This window comes from Hyaena hyaena, unplaced genomic scaffold, assembly GCF_003009895.1.
Source record: "Hyaena hyaena isolate Hyena2069 unplaced genomic scaffold, ASM300989v1 scaffold_291, whole genome shotgun sequence".
NCBI classification, from domain to species: domain Eukaryota; kingdom Metazoa; phylum Chordata; class Mammalia; order Carnivora; family Hyaenidae; genus Hyaena; species Hyaena hyaena.
This window is the reverse complement of record NW_024080921.1, coordinates 944,306-962,704: the sequence shown is the minus strand read 5'-3', so window position 1 is coordinate 962,704 and position 18,399 is coordinate 944,306. Positions and strand designations below refer to the sequence as shown.

The window sequence follows — 18,399 nt, the reverse complement described above, 5'->3', positions numbered from 1 at the left end:
TTAGTTATTTTGATGAGTAACTTACATACTGTTTGAATTAAAGGAAACAACTGTGGTTCAAATGAATATAAACCTAAACATTTTTTTTTTTCAGTTCATCTGATTAAAGTTTCACCAACAGCTTCTAATTTACAAGATTCAGTTTTAAGAGTTCCACAAAATGGTAATAATGAACAGAATCTAAGGATCAAAAGGTTAAGAATCTTAGATCAAGAACAATTCCTTCCCTTTCACAATAAGTCCTGGTGGGAGTGAGTTACCTTTGGGTAGTGTAACACACACAGTCCATGGGAAAGCTGAGGTTGTAACAGAAACCTCTTGACTCTTGGTTTGGAGATAATACCACTAAAAAATTCTTAGATGTTAATCTTTATAAGAGTCACAGGTGGATAAAAGTGGCTGTTAAAATGCAGATTCCCAGGCCTCATATTAGAAATCCTAGTTCAGCAGTTCCAAGGCAAGATGCAGGAATTTGAATTTTTAACAAGTTTTCCAGTAATTCCAATTAAGGTGGTCCTCAAACCATTTTTTGAAAAACTGCTAGAAAGCTAGACAAATCCTGGAGTCATTTAGAAACAGCTTCTCTATTCTCGGGAGGACTTCCAGGGATAGATAACTAAACTAACTTGAAGGGTGAGAATATCATTTCTCCCGTGAACCATCATTTGGGATCTTTCTTTAAAGACAGAAGAGGTTTTACCATGAAGTAAGTATAGTGCATTTGGGCATAGGTCAGGCTTACACACAGTGTGGGCTCCTGAGGGGAGAAGCTAATCAGTAGAGGCAAAAAGTGAGGAAAAAACAGGAATAAATTAAAACCTTTGGCAAAACAAAATAGTCTCATTCTTGATATGGATGTATGGGTAGATAGGTATTAAAGCAAAAGCAGCAAGATGCTCACTGCAGAATCTAGGTTGTGGGCATATGGGTGTTAACTATATGATACTTTGAACTTTTCTATACGTTTGTACCTACTTCTCCAGTTCTTGAAATCTTAAACTCCAGAATCCTGGTGTTTCCCCTTATTTTTCCCACTTTGTCCACCTACCTATATCTGTCTGCTCTTTCTTCCCTTTGTCAATTTTCCCTCTTCCATCTGTTGCTCTAGTTCTGGTTGAAACTCAAGCACTAGGTTGTTCTCAACATCCTCTCTCTCATATCTCTTGATCTTGAAAATTATATTGAAATGTTAGTGCTTTCCTAACTAGATGAAATCTCTTGCATCTCCAAACCTCCACAGTACTGCTTTTATCTCTCTTTTAGCACCTCCAGTTTCTCTGTGTTCCAATGAACTGTCTTAACACACCAATTGTTATAATCTCCATAAGGACTGAAATTGCCCTTTTCTGTTTTAGTGTACTTCTTATACTTACCAGAGTAGGCACTCAGTGAATATTGGCCAATTAAATCCTGTCTATTTCTGGGGCTTCAACTATCACTTTCATAAATAAGACTTCCAAATCTGTACGCTCTCTGCCCTAAGAAATCTGTTTGACATTTCCACTTGGATAAATCTTCAGGTGTCCCAAACTCAACATATTAAAATCTGAATTCATCTCCTTTAGTAACTCACACATGAGATTTTAGAGTAATTTTTAAATGTTTATTTATTTTTGAGAGAGAGAGAGAGACAGAGTGTGAGCGAAGGAGGGGCAGAGAGAGAGGGAGACACAGAATCTAAGGAGGCTCCAGGCTCTGAGCTATCAGCACAGAGCTGGACGCAGGGATTGAATTCACAAACTATGAGATCATGACCTGAGTTGAAGTCAGCGGCTTAACCAACTGAGCCACCCAGGTGCCCTAGAGTAATTTTTGATTCCTCTCTTTAGCCCCGCCACACCAGTCGGCTGCCTTGAAATGTATTTGTTTTCAAACACCTTTCAATATCTCCAGTTATGTTTATTTCCACATTTACAGCTACTATCATGTTAGAAATGAGTCCTAATCTCCTTTTGTCTGTACAACTAAAAAACCTGTCTTCTTGCCACCAAATTTTCTTCTCTTTGAAATCCTTATGTACCACTGCCAGGTCTATCTCCCTTAAAATGGTTTTAATTATGGGGGTGCCCGGGTGGCTCAGTTGGTAGAGTGTCTGACTCTTTTTTTTTTAATTTTTTTTAATGTTTTATTTATTTTTAGGAGAGAGAGAGAGACAGCGTGAGCAGGGGAGGGTCAGAGAGAGAGGGAGTCACAGACTGAAACAGGCTCCAGGCTCTGAGCTGGCAGTCAGCACAGAGCCCGATGCGGGGCTCAAACCCACGAACTGTGAGATCATGACCTAAGCGAAAGTCGGACGCTTAACCAACTAAGCCACCCAGGCGCCCCTAGAGTGTCTGACTCTTGATCTCGACTTAGGTCATGATCTCATGGATTTGTGAGCTCGAGTCCTGCATTGGGCTACGCACTGTTGGTGCAGAGCCTGCTTGGGGTTCTCTCTCTCTCTCTCTCTCTCTCTCTCTTTCTCTCTGTCCCTCCTCTGCTCAGGTGCTCTCTCTCTCAGAATAAATAAATAAACCTAAAACATTTTTAAAAATAGTTTTAGTTATATCACTCCTCTTTAAAAACCTCCAGTGGAACCTTACTCTCTTTTAGTCTGGACACAGTTTGAAATGTTCCCTCCTCCACACCTTGTGCCTATAGAAATTCTACCTATTCTTCAAGGGATAGCTCAAGATAGCCAGCCTTTTTTAACAACAGGGATTCACCACTCCAGCCAGAAGTATCTTCTGTAACTGCTGGCATTCCATAGTTCATAGATAGCATCGCCCAGATAGCACTGATTACATATTCCTAGTATATCTGTGTTTATCATGTTCCCTACTACATGGTTAATTCCTTGGGATTAAGTCTAATATCTTAAACAATTTATATTTCACATAGCTTTCAGCTCAACTGCTGGCCTACAGATTCTAAAGACTACAGCCTTTATGTGGAGAGCAACTATCCATGATGCAATATTAATTAAACAAAGGTTAACAGAACCTTTTCAACAGCTGGCTTCAAAAAGGCAAGCACACATACTATGAAAAGAAATCAAAGCCATGAGGGCTACCTGAATGTAATGAGGAAATAAATTAATCCAGACACTAGGCAAACTAAACTTTGAAGATAATCATATCTACTCATAAGGATACTTACCTTAGGGTTGCAAAGTAAATTAAAAGAATGCCTTGATTAGAAAATGTACCTGAGGCACCTGGGTGGCTCAGTCAGTTAAGCTTGATTTCGGCTCAGGTCATGATCTCATGATTTCTCGAGTTTGAGCCCTGAAGTCAGACTCTGTGTGCACTGACAGTTCGGGTGTGGAACCTGCTTGGGATTCTCCCTCTCTCTCTGCCTCTCCTTATCTTGAGCTCCCTGTCTCTTTCAAAATAAACACATTTTAAAAACTAAGAAAAAGGAAGTATACTTTAGTTTATCTATGTTATAACAAAGCTAAGTAAATAATATCTCTAAGTTGGAGCCAAGAATGGCATTTTTGCTAGCATGGTAATATGTTCCCTAAAAATCTCTGACTCCCCCTCCCCAAAAAAACTCCACAATTACTTTGCCAACCCCAACTGTTTATAGCTAATGGTTCTCAGATACGGTTACATAGGGTGTGGTGCATTCTCTACATAAATTCTTCTCGCATTCGGAAGAAAAGCTGATGTAATAGGTCAAACTTTATTAAGCTTCTTAAGAGAAAAAAATGCTGGCTAACCCAGTGCAAAAGAATTAATTTCTATGGAAAAGTCCAATAAAAAGAATTAGGGTCATATTAATCATGAAGTTGGCTATTTGTGATGTATCCCACAGAACTGCTTTATTTTGGAATATAGAAGGGTCTTAATACAGCTTGATGCTTTGAAATTCATATTTATAAATAAAGACATTTTTATTTGCTTCACAATAAGTTTGTTTTACAGAGGACTCAAATACAGGTTTTCTTATGAAATAGTTTCTACTTCTGTATTTTTAGACACGCTTGCTTTTTGCAAACCTTTTTTAGACACAGGGTATTATGTAAATATTTACACTATATATATAAAGAGAGAACCTTAAGAAAACATAAAGCCACCACTCTGATGTAATAAAGTAATAAAATAGAAACAGCAATGCTCATAATTTTACTGAATCTCAATCTGTTTTAGTTTGTCTCTAACTTTTCTCAAGGGGTTATCTATTGTATTGAAGCAAGGCGTAGCTATATTAAACTTGCTTTCTATACATTCCAACCTCTTTTTATACCTCAGTCGCAAATAAATCTATGTATGAAGCACTGGTATTACTGATCCAAAATCAAGGGTATTCTGGCCACTGACATATCTTCATGTTAATTTAGATAATATTTACTGAGAATCATGAGCATGCGCAACATACACAGTGCTGTGGAAATACAGTGGGATTTTTAAAAAATGATACTGTATTATGTGTGCTTACTATTATACTGTCCCTGCCCAATGTTATTTATACTCTTGCAGTTAAAATACGTGAAACATAAAAAATTTAAAGCCAAAGTACTCAATCTCTTAAGACACATCTCAAGAGTTAAGAATGAGACAACCACAATGCTGAGGAAGGTAGAGGCAAGGCAAATTACTCTGGGGTCAGAAGAGATTGCCTTGAGCTAAATATTGAATGATGATGGATTTAGGAGAGCAGAGGGCAACTTAGGTATGAGCAAGGTCTAAGGAAAATACAGAGTTACACTGGAAAATGTCTATTGGGAGTCGTGGGAGAAAGGGTTAGAAGGTCAAGCTGGAGCCAGAGTATAAACCTGTGAGAACAGCCTTGGAAGTCTGGGCTTCACTCTGAGCAATGGTGGCTCTGCGATTCCAGGGTACACAAGAATCCCCTGGGGGACAGATTCCAACTCCTAAGAGTCTAATTCAGCAAGTTTGGGATGGTCCTAGAGAACTGCATTTTGTTAAAATAGTAGGCTCTAGGTAATTCCTGGACCACAGGACCACTGCCCAAGAACGAAAGTTTAAGAATCTTTTTCTACTTCTACTAACTCTTGTAAGATTTACTCCAATTTCCCAGAAAACTGAAAACATCTAACTGCAAGGCCTAGAGGTCTTTCCTCAGTCTTCACATCATCCAATTTTTTAGTGTGTAGTACCGACTTTGTCACTGTTTACATCTTGAAAATGTTATCTGTTAACATCTTTGGGCTTCTCTCTGCATTCCTGATCTCTATAGTGTCTTCTACCCTCTTATTTGTTTGCTCTTTATCTTTTCCCAAGATTTCAACATTGATCCTTTCTACAGTTCTCCTTGCATAATTTCATTCACCCCTTTCAAGTATGGAGAACATTCCAGCTTCAGAAGTTTAAACTTTGACCTGGAGATAAAAGGTTATAAAAGATTCTGAAAGGCAATAGAACATTGTATGTTAACTATCCGGGGGTTAAAATAAACAACAAAAAAGTTTCTGGGGGCACCTGGGTGGCAGTTAAGCATTGATTTCCACTCAAGTCATGATCTCATGGTTCGTGAGTTCAAGCCCTGTGTTGGGCTCTGTGCTGACAGCTCGGAGCCTGGAGCCGGCTTTGGATTCTGTGTCTCTGTCTCTCTGACACTTCTCTGCTCACACTTTGTCTCTCTCTCTCTCAAAAATAAATAAACATTAAATAAATTTCTGAAACTGTGAAATATTATGGAGAAAAGAATGCTCTAGGATCATTAGCTTGGAAGATGGGCTGCAAGAAAGGATTTGAGCCAGGAGAAAGAGGAGGAAAGGAATTCTATCAAACATTTAAAGTTGTCACCAACGTGTGGCTTCTGAATGAAAGGTTACTTTTCTCGTGGACCTTTCCTTTCAGAAACTAGTATTTCAATAAATTAATAGGTAAGGCATTTCTAGATTTTTTTTTATTTCAGTAAGTTTGGGAATGATTAAACTTACTAATAAATTTAAGTATAACAAGTTGAGCCTTCTGTAACATTAACCATAGATAGTAAAAGGATAGGTCATGTTATCTTTTTTTTTTTTTAATGTTTGTTTATTTTTGAGAGAGAGTGTGCGTTTGCACACGCATAAGCAGGGGGTGAGCAGAAAGAAAGAGGCAGAGAGGGGTATGGAGCATCTGAAGCAGAGAGCCTGATGTGGGGCTCAAACTTGAGAACCATGAAAGCATGACCCGCCAGAGTCAAAGTCAGATGCTTAACCGGCTGAACCCTCAGGAGCCCCGGGTCACTGTTAGTCTCAAAACACCAATATGAATTCTTATTCTCCAAAACAAGTGGTGTAGGACGCTTCTGTATTTAATCCTTGTATTTGGTAAGTTCAGTTCTTTCATTATGGAGTCAATAAATCATCAATACAGACGTGATTCATAAATGGCATGCCTTTTTTTTTAATGTGCTTGATTTTACTTTGTATATGTAAGATATTAAAACCTCACTCATTGTTCATCTGTCTTATATACAGTATTTTCTATAACTGACCCTACGACGTTTCTAAGTGGACACATAAAATAATACTGAGAAATGAAATTCTGAGACACTCTAGAATCTTAAAAAGCAGGCAGAAGCCATGTAAATTAGGTGCAACTCTGCCACCATCAGATTTAGTAAGTGAACCAATTTACTGGCTGTTCTTTCTCAAGTGTTCCACACTGGGAGATGTTAATACTTTATCAATTTCAGTTCTTAATAAATCTCACTATAGGAAGTTAGGATGATGGAAGTTATTCCCCCTATTGTGTGAACTTGGGAAAAATTATTTAAGCACTGTCTTACTTTCTACAGCACTATCCTCATTATATACTGGGAAGATAAAAGGAGGTACCTATTGAAGGTTCTTTGAATACCTTGGGCCAGAAGAGCTACAGAAAGCCAGCGTGTAGTTACTTTTATATTCAATATTTCTTCTGCCTTTACTCTCCTGTTCCAGCCTCCTGGAAATGAAAGTTGGTCACCACTTTCTGCTTAACAAACCTTTATGTAGTTGAAATTGCTCTTCTCCATGAGTACCTCAAGCAAATTTTCTAAAAAACTGCCTGAACTATAAAATAGCAATCAAGAGCTATGAGTCAGCATTTCACCTACACACAAAATCAAAATGATTTAAAATAGGTAACATAATTTTTCAAAAGACATATACACCTCCTTGGAGAAGCTTTGAGAAAATTAAGAGTTCAAAAGTTTATGAATAGTTTATTACATTTCAATAAGTGTATCATGAATCAATAAAGCAAAAGTTAAGGACAATGAGCTCATTACCAAGCCAGTTATTGATTTTCAAGTTCCAAAATAGAATAGTACAGGAAGGATATAGAGAAACAGGTTTTTTGTAATAACAAAAATTTTAAGTATCTTAGGAAGACAGACCTAAAGAAATTATTACACAAAGGAATCTTCAGCAGCTACTTCAGATGTTTATTCAACTTAATTTCTTCATCTTTTGGTAATTAGAAATATTATTTGGTGTTTACTCTTTAAAATATCTTTTTAGATGAAGTCAGAGGCATTTGCAAAAACTGAGTATTATATTTTATTGATCCATTTATTCTTTGAGTTTTTTATATATCAAAATATATATTTTGAGATTTTGTGAAAAATCTACCTTATTGCCTATCTTTTATCACTATCTTTGTCAGCTCATGTCCTAACAAAATACCATAGACTGAGTGGCTTGAACAACAGATATTTATTTTCTCACAGTTCTGAAGACTACAAGTTGAATATCAAGGTATCAACATAATCAGTTTCTGGTAAGGGTTCTTTTGATCACTTGCAGGTAGCCCCCACTTTCTCACTGCATCCTCACACAGTGGGAGCACAGAGAGCAAGCAAGCAAGCTCTCTGGTGACTCTTATGAAGACACTAATCCCATCATGAGGGACTCACTCTTACCACCTTATTAACCCTAATTACTTACCAAAGCCCCATCTTCAAATACCATCATGTTGGGGGCTTCAACATATGAATGGGGAGTGAAGGGCACAAACATTCACTAACAGAAAAAATGACGGTGGCTCCAAATCGTTAGGTAAACAATATGGAAAAGAACAAGTCGACTTGTTTCCAAATAATGTTGGTAGAAAGCTTCCCTTTTTCTCTTTCTTTCTTTTACAGCAATCTAATTACATAAGAAAGGACTTCCTAAGAAACTTATGAACATTAATTTCACAAAGCAGTAACTTTTAAAAACCAAAGGCAGAATGTGAGACATACATTATTTTAGTAAAAAACTGAGAAACAGAAGTATTAACCCATTGGTATGTTAAATAAAAACAATTTTTAAACTTCATACTTTGTTTTTGTATCAACTAAAGATTCTTTTTTTTAAAAAAAAATTTTTTTTAATGTTTTATTTATTTCTAGGAAAGAGAGAGAGAGACAGCGTGAGCAGGGGAGGGTCAGAGAGAGAGGGAGTCACAGACTGAAACAGGCTCCAGGCTCCGAGCTGGCAGTCAGCACAGAGCCCGATGCGGGGCTCGAACCCACGAACCGCGAGATCATGACCTAAGCGAAAGTCGGACGCTTAACCGACTAAGCCACCCAGGCGCCCCTCAACTAAAGATTCTTAAAATGATTTAAAGCACTTAGATGTCCTTGGAAAGTAACATAATGCACAATAACATTTCTATATTACATTTTCATAGATATTATTATTAAAAGGAATAGTCGATAACATATGATTTTGTTCAAAATACAGAAAACTGAAATAGTAAACCAGACTGACAAAATTGTAATTAGTTTGTGTGAAATTTTACCTAATTTTAATAGAGTTATTTTTATTACACATTACATACATTTGAGGATAGAAGAAATATATTGTTATTGCACAATATTCTTCACTGCAAACTACTTAAATGCAGCTAAGAACATTTCCACAATGACTATGAAGTGAATAGAAAGCATTTTTCAAGCTTTCAAGTGGAAGTGTAGAGGAAAGCAGAACGAAAGGTGACTGAGATCCAGAGTTTGGTGACTTGGCAAGGTTGCTGAATAGCAGACTGCAGAGTTATGGGTGAGACCCAGGATTTTTTTGTCTAAAAATGCTGCAGATTAGTATATTCAAGAAGGGGAGGAAAATCTAATTACTGTCAAGATCATTTTATGCCAGAAAACAACTGTAGGAACTAACGTAATTTTTCAAAACTCAATGAGGTGTGTGTATGGTCCATTGGTGTCCAGCTTCAACACCTGCCTGTTTCCGTAAGTACCATGTTCTACCACAACCCCAGCTTCAGCACACTTGCTGTTAGCAGCTAATTCTTTTTCACACAGAGTCACAAATTGGGAATAAAGTTCTAACCCTTCTTCTTTTCCAGAGTTAGAGTGATACTGCATATTTCTTCCTTTTACTCTCCCTCCAAGAGTGGCTTGAGGAATGATAAGAACATTGCCAGGTAGATCCAATATAGACACGAGCTTGCCATTTTCTGTTTCACTTAATTTCACGTTTAACAGTGTATTAACTGGGTGGGGAAGAAAGGGAAGACATTTTGAAGTGAGAAAAAAACATGAAGAAAACCAACAATCATCCAGTCAGCACATCTCATGTTTAAAATCCAGTTTGTCAGCTCATGCTTTTTACCCAAAGTCTCTATTTGGATTTAAAAAACTGCTTTACTAAGCTAAATGATCTAAGCACGAAAAACAAGGCATATTTCATGCAAAAAAGTGGCATGTTCTAAATCCAACTGACAGTCAAGATCTAATGATAAATTCAGGCAAAAAGGACTAAAAATTAACTGCATACTAAAACCTCAAAATATTGTTGCCCCAGGGAGATACATGAGGAAATTTTGCCTTTTTGTTCCTTTTTGTATTCCATAAGCAAATTCCATTGGAAAAGCACCATGATAAATCCTCCTCACACAAAATTCTGCTTTACCACAAATAATATTAAATAGAAATCTTAGTGTAACTTAATTGCTTAGAGTTCTAAGCTGAAACAAAGGTTCTAGTTTATTCTCATTATAAACCAGATAATATTGTAGTTTCATAACTTCAAAGGCACTATTTCCATGTCTGATCATTTGACGAATGTAACCCCTGGATAAAGGTGAAGGCAAGAATCATCAAAAATTCGCTGTCACAATTGAAAAAGTAAATCAAAAGGTATATTGGCATTATGTTCACGCATACACAAGAAAACATGGTATTATTTTATGGCATTTATGAAACTATAATCTTCTTATAGCTAATAAGAACTGACCAAAAAATCATAAATATATATAAGTAGCTAAAAATCTAAACTTAGAAAACCTTTTCATCGCAACATTTGCCATTCTCAAAACAATAAACAAAATAAATGCCTAATATAAATAGCCTTAGGATATTCTTGACTCTGTAAAGGGTATAAATAACTTCTGCTTATAAAGAATATTCCTGGGGTGCATGGGTGGCTCAATTGGTTGGGCCTCTGACTCTTCATTTCAGCTCAGGTCATGATCTCACAGTTTGTGAGTTTGAGTACCACATCAGGCTCTGCGTTGACCTTGAGGAGCCTGCTTGGGATTCTGACTCCCCCTCTCTCTGCCTCTTCCCTACTTGTTCTCTCTCAAAAAAATCAATGTTTAAAAATAAAGAGTATTCCTCAGAGGATAATGGTGAAAGAAACAATGAACGGTAAAATAAATTATACATCTCACACTCCTGCCCAGTAATTAGGCTTGAAAAGGTATGCTTTCTAGAGGCTATCCACAGTTTCAAGTATTAGAGAGTTTGTAGTAAATATTAGTAAGGATTCAATTATCATTGCCTCACTCTACAAATTAGGGAATTAACCTGGTAGAATCCTGCCAAGATGAATACCCAAATGAATTCCTAAGCTGTGCATTAAGCACTATCAATTTTCAACTAACATCTCTTTTATTCTTTTATTTAAAAAAATTTTAATAGTTTTTATTTATTTTTGAGACAGAGAGAGACAGAGTATGAGGGGGGGAGGGGCAGAGAGAGAGGGAGACACAGAATCTGAAACAGGCTCCAGGCTTTGAGCTGCCAGCACATAACCCGATGTGGGGCTTGAACCCACAAACCGCGAGATCATGCCCTGAAGTCGGACACTTAACCAAATGAGCCACCCAGGTACCCCAACTAACATCTATTTTAAAATGCATCTAATTTTCTCTATTATGAATAGGACTTTACTATATGGTCAGCGGTCATTATTGATTGCTTCTAAGGAAACTGTAACTCTCCAGAGTACTTCACTCCAAGGGAGATCTCTATCCAGCTATCCAGGCCTCAGGCTAGTGAAAGACTAAGTAGACAATTTTGGAATAATAGGCCAGAGGTAAGTACGATTTATTATACTTCCACATACCTCCCTCTACTGACTATAACTAAGAATTCAATTAATGCTGTTGGTATACAAATATCAGTATGTAGAAGTAATTATAATGCAAGTACAAATGTCAGTACATAGAATAAAAATGAGACAACGAATTAATAGCATGTTGGAAACTCAAAGATCCTAAGACAGGTTATCAATCAAGGATCTCCAATGATATATATGGGAAGTTAATCTTTGACAGGTCCCTGGATCTCAGTTCAATTATACTGAAGATGAACTGAGAAAGATTCTGCACATCTCTATGTTACCCACGTTATTTCAGACTTTATGGATATAACTGGTTATGTTCCCAACGGTACATCTTTCAGATTAGAAAGATCTGAATCCATGTAATAAGTATGAGGCGAGGTTTAAGAGAATCCCATCACATTGGCTTACTTTGCCTCCTGGAATAGAGGGAAGTACAAGCTAATGCTATCAATAACAGATGGACTCTTTTTGCTCGTAACTCACACAAGCAGAATGTGATTCTTAGATTCACAGTTCTTTACTGCGAATCATGATATATGAGGTTTTGTTTTAGACTATCCACTAGAAGAGTTAAGGTGGACCTTCCTCACTGCTTTTAATTTACCACCACCTTATGCATGTATTCAGAGTGAACTCAGATGTATATGGAAGCACACAAGATTTACTTACTATAAAACAGAATGTGGGTCCTCTGGGTGGCTCAGTTGGTTAAGTGTCCAACTTTGGCTCAGGTCATGATCTCATAGTCCGTGGGTTCAAGTTCTGCATCAGGCTTGCTGCTGTCAGCACAGAACCAGCTTCAGATCCTCTTTCTGTCCCCCACCATACCCCTCCCCTGCTTGTGTGCATACTCTCTTTCTCTCTCAAAAATAAACATATTTTTAAGAAACCACAAAAAGGGGCGCCTGGGTGGCTCTGTCGGTTAAGTGTCCGTCTTCGGCTCAGGTCACGATCTCACGGTTCGTGGGTTCGAGCCCTGTATTGGGCTCTGTGCTGACACCTAGCTCAGAGCCTGGAGCCTGTTTCGGATTCTGTATCTCCCTCTCTCTCTGACCCTCCCCTGCTCAGGCTGTCTCTCTCTCTCTCTCAGAAATAAATAAAACATTAAAAAAAAAAAAACCTTAAAAAAAAACCCACAAAAACCCAAAATGTGCTTTGATTTGGTTAGTTCATTGCATCTTATTATGATTAAGAATCACTTAAGAAGGGGCGCCCGGGTGGCTTAGTCGGTTGAGCGTCCGACTTTCGCCCAGGTCATGATCTCGCGGTTTGTGGATTCGAGCCCCGCGTCGGGCTCTGTGCTGACTGCCAGCTCAGAGCCTGGAGCCTGTTTCAGAGTCTGTGATTCCCTCTCTCTCTGACCCTCCCATGNAGAAATAAAAAAAAAAAAAAAAAACATTTAAAAAAAAAAAAAAAAAGAATCACTTAAGAAAGTATAAAATAACTTTAGGAGTCAATCTTAAGTCACAATGACAAATTCTCTTCCTGTTTTTGTATATTTCTACTATACGTTTTATAGTTGATAAAGATTTAATTCAAGGCAAAATACTAACTTAGGAAAATGGACAGAATGTCCAGTACCCATGTAATAGGTCCCAGCCAGTTATTCTGTAACAGGAGCCCTCAATGCATTTTCTCTCTCTTTTTTTTAAGGTAATCTCTACATCCAGCATGGGCCATGAACTCACCACCCCGAGATCAAGAGTTGCAGGCTCCACTGAGTCAGCCAGGGACCCTGCATTTTCTCTTTAACCCCTTCAAAGTTCCCTATTATCTTCCAGACTGAAATTTCAAACTATCAGTTATTGGCTTTCCATCCTCACCTTAACTCTAGTTTTCATCCTCTGACAAAGTTGTCAAACATGTTGGATGTCTCTGTATAAAATTACCTCTGGGAGCTTTCAGCCTTTTGCCTAAGCTGTTCCTCATTGGGCTATTTACTCTTGAGTTGCACCACTTGAAGCTCTTCCATGTTAATTTCTGCATGCTGCAACCACCCATTTGTATACTTTATATTTCTTATTAATCCAAAATGGGTGCTGTCCTTTACTAATGAAGAGAATATAACCTATCCCCAACCTTCATTAGTTAGCTTCATTAGTTCAGGGTATTTTGGGTATGTTATTATTTTATTAAATACTTTCTTAAGATAGTATTTGTGTGGTGTATCTGAACCTATGTAATTATCACAAGGAATGTCCAGTGCTATCGGCTACCTGGGACATTGGAAAACTGCAGGCAGGTAAATACCTGGCCAGAGATACCTGAACACTGACCGTGCTTTTCTATCCCTGGAGGAGGTATGGTTGTGATGACACTGAGCTTTGTTCAAGATCAGGAGAACTTATACATTTATATACATATCTTATAAAAAAAAGTGTATATATAGTTAATTTAAAAGTTTCCATAAGAATGATGCAAGCCTTAGCTGTCCAGATTTGATGGGAACCACATCTTACACATACAGTGTCACCCATGTGCCCCTGTCAGGAACTGTGGGAGAAAATGAAACTATAGTGGAAATAAGCATCTGCTTCTTCCTAGGTGGCCACCCTGCCTTTAACAAGTTTTTGTACCCCTGCTGAATCTCAAGTTTATTGTCTGTGTGTGTGTATGTGTTTGTATGTGTACACTCCTCTTTTTTTTTTTTTTTTTTTAATTTTTTATTTATTTCTAGGAGAGAGAGAGAGAGAGAGACAGCGTGAGCAGGGGAGGGTCAGAGAGAGAGTGAGTCACAGACTGAAACAGGCTCCAGGCTCTGAGCTGGCAGTCAGCACAAAGCCCGACGCGGGGCTCGAACCCACGAACCGCGAGATCTGACCTAAGCGAAAGTCGGACGCTTAACCGACTAAGCCACCCAGGCGCCCCTGTATGTGTACACTCTTCTAAACCAATCTATAAATGATGTCGATATTTTAAAAGAATTCCACCACACTTTCTTACTTTAAACTTTGGAAAAGGCAAAAATAGCAAAAGCCAACAACCAAAGAGTCAACTCACTTATAATTTACCAGTGTAATTTAAGACTGTGCTTTTTGTCCCTTCTGGTTCATTTATCACTATTCATTTTCACTCAAAAAACAAACATCAAATACGTACCCATTTTTGGAAGAAGTTCTTTATCAGCTCCCTTGAAAAAACACACGTAGATGACTAATCCTCTCTGAACCTGTAAGAAATCAGCAGAGAAAACTTAGAATAGAAAAAAACTTCGAGGGGAGCCTGGGTGGCTCAGTTGGTTAAGCGTCCGGCTTCACTCAGGTCATGATCTCACAGTTTGTGCTCTGTGCTGACAGCTAGCTCAGAGCCTGGAGCCTGCTTCAGATTCTGTGTCTCTCTCTCTCTCTGACCCTCCTTCCCCTGCTCTCTCTCTCTCTCTCTCTCTCTCAGAAATAAATAAAACATTACAAAAAATAATTAAAAATAAAGAAAAAAAACTTCTACATAGAGATACAGAGGTAAACAAATAAAATTTCAAAACTGCTATACAGAGATTAAACCCAACGAAAGAGAAATAAGTTTTGACAACATATTTGATTACTTAAATATGTGATACAACAAAATCTTTTCCAATATTCAATTACCTCAATTATAGTTTCTTTCAAAAATTAAGTTTAAAAAATATATCCAAGAGCAGTGAAGACCACAAGTTGTACCCTCAAACATTTACAGCTGATCAAAGTCATTATGACTATGACCTAGTCTCTTGTCCCTTAAGGTTGACACTCAGAAATGTTTAGTTTGCAGGGCCCCATTTATTCAACACCAAATGAATTCACATTATATTAGATATGGCTGATGTATAAACAGCATGACTGATATCTTTTGACATCATTGCTCTTTATTCCTCTTAATCCATTTACTTGCAGATAATAAAACTGACGCTCTCAATCTACTTCATTAAACTCCAAGAAACTGTCCAATTATTTCTTGTTATTGCTAATGCTTTAAATCAACATAGTGATTAAGCATTGGGAACTGTATTTCTGATATTAAGTCCTGTTATCAGGAATATTAAAAATTTCATTTTATATAAAGACTTGGATATTTCTTTATTAGATCTTATAGAATATATACAGAAAAGAGAATTGATAAATGATCCTGATTTTGCTGCTGAATCATCAAATTGTTTATTTTGTAGTTTAACCTTGTTGAGTCCAAGAGCTATTATAAAGACTAAATTAATTAATATTTGTAAGGTGCTTAAAAGTGTCTAGTTCATAGTAAGAGCTATATAAATGTTTATTAAATGAGTATGTAAAAATAAATTTATGGGCTGAAGCACAATTTATTATACATTTTAATTCCAAAAGGACTTTACAGATTATTTTGTACATGAAAGGAACTCAATTTTTCTGTTGTTTGCATTTAAGTTCAACTGTATTTTATAGGCTCTATATGTTATCTAAATAGCCTTCTATATAAACATAAATGCAGCTTTGCACTCACACCTGATTTTCTGGAAAATAAGCAATTCTTAAGAAGTGCAAATGTGCTGCTGGAACAAGAAAAGGTCTCCAAAGCACACCCATAATTAGGAGCTGACAGGATGAATGATACAGATACTTGTATCACTGTCAGAGGCCTCTCCACTGGGATTATTTTAGTACCAGACAAAATCTCAAGCACATTCAGTCAAAATCTCAGGCATATTCATATTTGGACAATTCCGATGTCAGAATTAAAAATGCAAAAATAGACACCTGTTCTATTAAGTATCTAATTAGATGCAGAAATAGAGACCACATTACCTCCTCATTAAGGTATTTTAGTTTATTCCAATAATAGATTTTAAGTTGTGACCTACAAATTCCTTTCTTCAAGTCAGAAACCACTTTTCTTGTAGCTTCTTTTGGTATAAAATGTTTTAAATGTTTATTTTTTATTTAAAAATTTTTTAAAAATGTTTTATTTATTTCTGAGAGAGAGAGAGAGAGATAGCGTGAGGAGGGGAGGGTTAGAGAGAGAGAGGGAGATACAGAATCTGAAACAGGCTCCAGGCTCTGACTAGCTGTCAGCACAGAGCCTGATGCAGGGCTTGAACCCACGAACTGTGAGATCATGACCCGAGTGAAGTTGGATGCTTAACCAACTGAGCCACCCAGGCACCCCTAAATGTGTGTTTATTTTTGAGAAAGAGAGAGATAGAAATGTGAGAGGGGGAGGGGCAGAGGGAGATAGGGGGGACAGAATCTGAAGCAGGCTCCCGGCTCTGAGCTGTCAGCACAGAGCCTGGCGTGGGGCATGAACTTGTGAACCTCGAGATCACAACCTGAGTCAAAGTCCGACGCTCAACCAACTGAGCCACCCAAGCACCCCATGGTATAAAACATTTTAAATATGTAGAAAATTACAGGTAATTTTCAACATAGTTTTAAAAAGTTCACCTCTCAGGAAGAATATAAGTCTGCAACAGCAAAGTTCTAAATGAATAAAACTGAGAACACTAATCTTCAAATCTTTTGACAATTAAAACAATATTTTCTTTAAATTGTAACTTTTCGTAGAATAGGAAAAGACGATGGTCGTGTAAGGAAAACATTAACTATCTAATTACCTGTCAGCTCTTCATGCAATTTAACTGTGTGGGGAGTGGAAAGGAAAGCTTTATAATAGCTTTTTTTTTTTAATGTTTTATTTATTTCTAGGAGAGAGAGAGAGAGAGAGACAGCGTGAGCAGGGGAGGGTCAGAGAGAGAGGGAGTCACAGACTGAAACAGGCTCCAGGCTCTGAGCTGGCAGTCAGCACAGAGCCCGACGCGGGGCTCGAACCCACGAACCGCGAGATCATGACCTAAGCGAAAGTCGGACGCTTAACCGACTAAGCCACCCAGGCGCCCCTATAATAGCTTTTAAAGTTTATCAACACATATGGTAGTTTGGAAGACTGCAATCAACTATCTGATTTTGCATAAGATGTGGCATGAAGAAATAAAAAGATAAAAAAGATGGAAGAAATCTAAATGATTAATAGTTTCGGATTTATAGTCCCATGAGTTAGCCATAACTATAGGCAATTCTTTGGATAGGCTGGCAAATACAAAAAGAACAAAATTCCACAACATTGAAGAGAAATCAAGACCTCATAAAAAAGGGGGGGGGGAGGAGGGCAACAAAAATAAGAAACACGAATTTTTGAGAAAGAAATGGGGAAAGGGGAAATATAGGAATACTTATGCTTATAAATCTTTTAAAGGCAAATATTCAAGTAGAAGGAAATCCTATCAGTGTAAATGGTTTAAGTTCTTTGGAGGAATTGTGTTCAATAACAACGCAACATTAATCTTTGTTTCTAGTTGGAAGTAAGTCAAATTTTTGAAGATTCTTGAAAAAGAACTGTTTTCATGGGGAATCTCATTTCTATGCTGAGGCCTAGCTTCAGGCAACATAAGATGGAATTCCACGGGATCTGGAGCACAAATCACTTGAAAATCTGCAAATAATCTAATCTGCAGTCTCCAACCAGACCAGCACTAGCCATCACTAGCCCAAGCAATGCGAAGCACATGCCAAGGCCCTGGCTCTTTGGAAGGAAGAGAGCTGAGACAATTAGGCCTCAAGTGCACCGAGCTCAGGTAGGCATAAGGTGAGAGGATGTTCAAATTCTCGCGGTCTTGAGCAGGGGACACACCCTTCCGCTGGCCGAAGGGTCTAAGGCAGAAGGCTCCAGGGCCCGTGGAGCAGAACCCAGGAGACAGATGGAGAGTGGAAAGCTACTGCGAGAGAAGATGGGCGGGCTGAGCGGAAGTCGCACCGCCCACAGCACGTCCCGGGGGCCACGTACCGCCCACGCTAGGATACGTAGAGAGCGGGGACAGATCACCACGACAACGGGGGAAGTACCGCCCCTGCGCTCCGGAAGGTAACGGAAGTGGCGGGGCTGACGTTACCTCCACCCACTGGGTCTCGGTGTCCCCCTCGGCTGGGCGTACTTGCAGGCGAGCGTGCAGGCACTGCTGAAGAAGTGCCCGGGCCTGAGGAATCCGGACGCTATCAGCCATGGTTCCAACCCGCGTGCCAATCTAACAGGTTCAGGGACCGACCTGCGCAAGCTCCGCCTCCAGCGCGCAGGGAGGACGTGGCGCGTCGAGGCGGAGGGACGTCATTATCGCCCCTGGCGCCACCTCTAGT

At 38.4% G+C, this 18,399-nt stretch overlaps 1 protein-coding gene across 1 annotated transcript; it reads right to left on the bottom strand.

The window, feature by feature from the left end:
• Positions 1-8,511: 8,511 nt before the first annotated feature.
• Positions 8,512-18,331, bottom strand: DTD2 (D-aminoacyl-tRNA deacylase 2). Its single transcript, XM_039247130.1, has 3 exons — positions 18,159-18,331; positions 14,369-14,438; positions 8,512-9,413 (listed from the first exon to the last, which is right to left on the bottom strand). The coding sequence occupies exons 1-3, from the start codon at positions 18,267-18,269 to the stop codon at positions 9,088-9,090; spliced, it is 507 nt and encodes a 168-aa protein (XP_039103061.1). The 5' UTR covers positions 18,270-18,331; the 3' UTR covers positions 8,512-9,087.
• Positions 18,332-18,399: the final 68 nt, after the last annotated feature.

Bases quoted from the DNA above. Each gene is read 5' to 3' on its own strand.
- DTD2 (XM_039247130.1), bottom strand. From the start codon at position 18,269: ATGGCTGATAGCGTCCGGATTCCTCAGGCCCGGGCACTTCTTCAGCAG. The intron at 14,439-18,158 runs GTAACGTCAGCC...GATTTCTTACAG, and splicing joins CCGAGACCCAGTGGGTGGAG to GTTCAGAGAGGATTAGTCAT. The intron at 9,414-14,368 runs GTACGTATTTGA...TTCCCCACCCAG, and splicing joins AGAACTTCTTCCAAAAATGG to TTAATACACTGTTAAACGTG.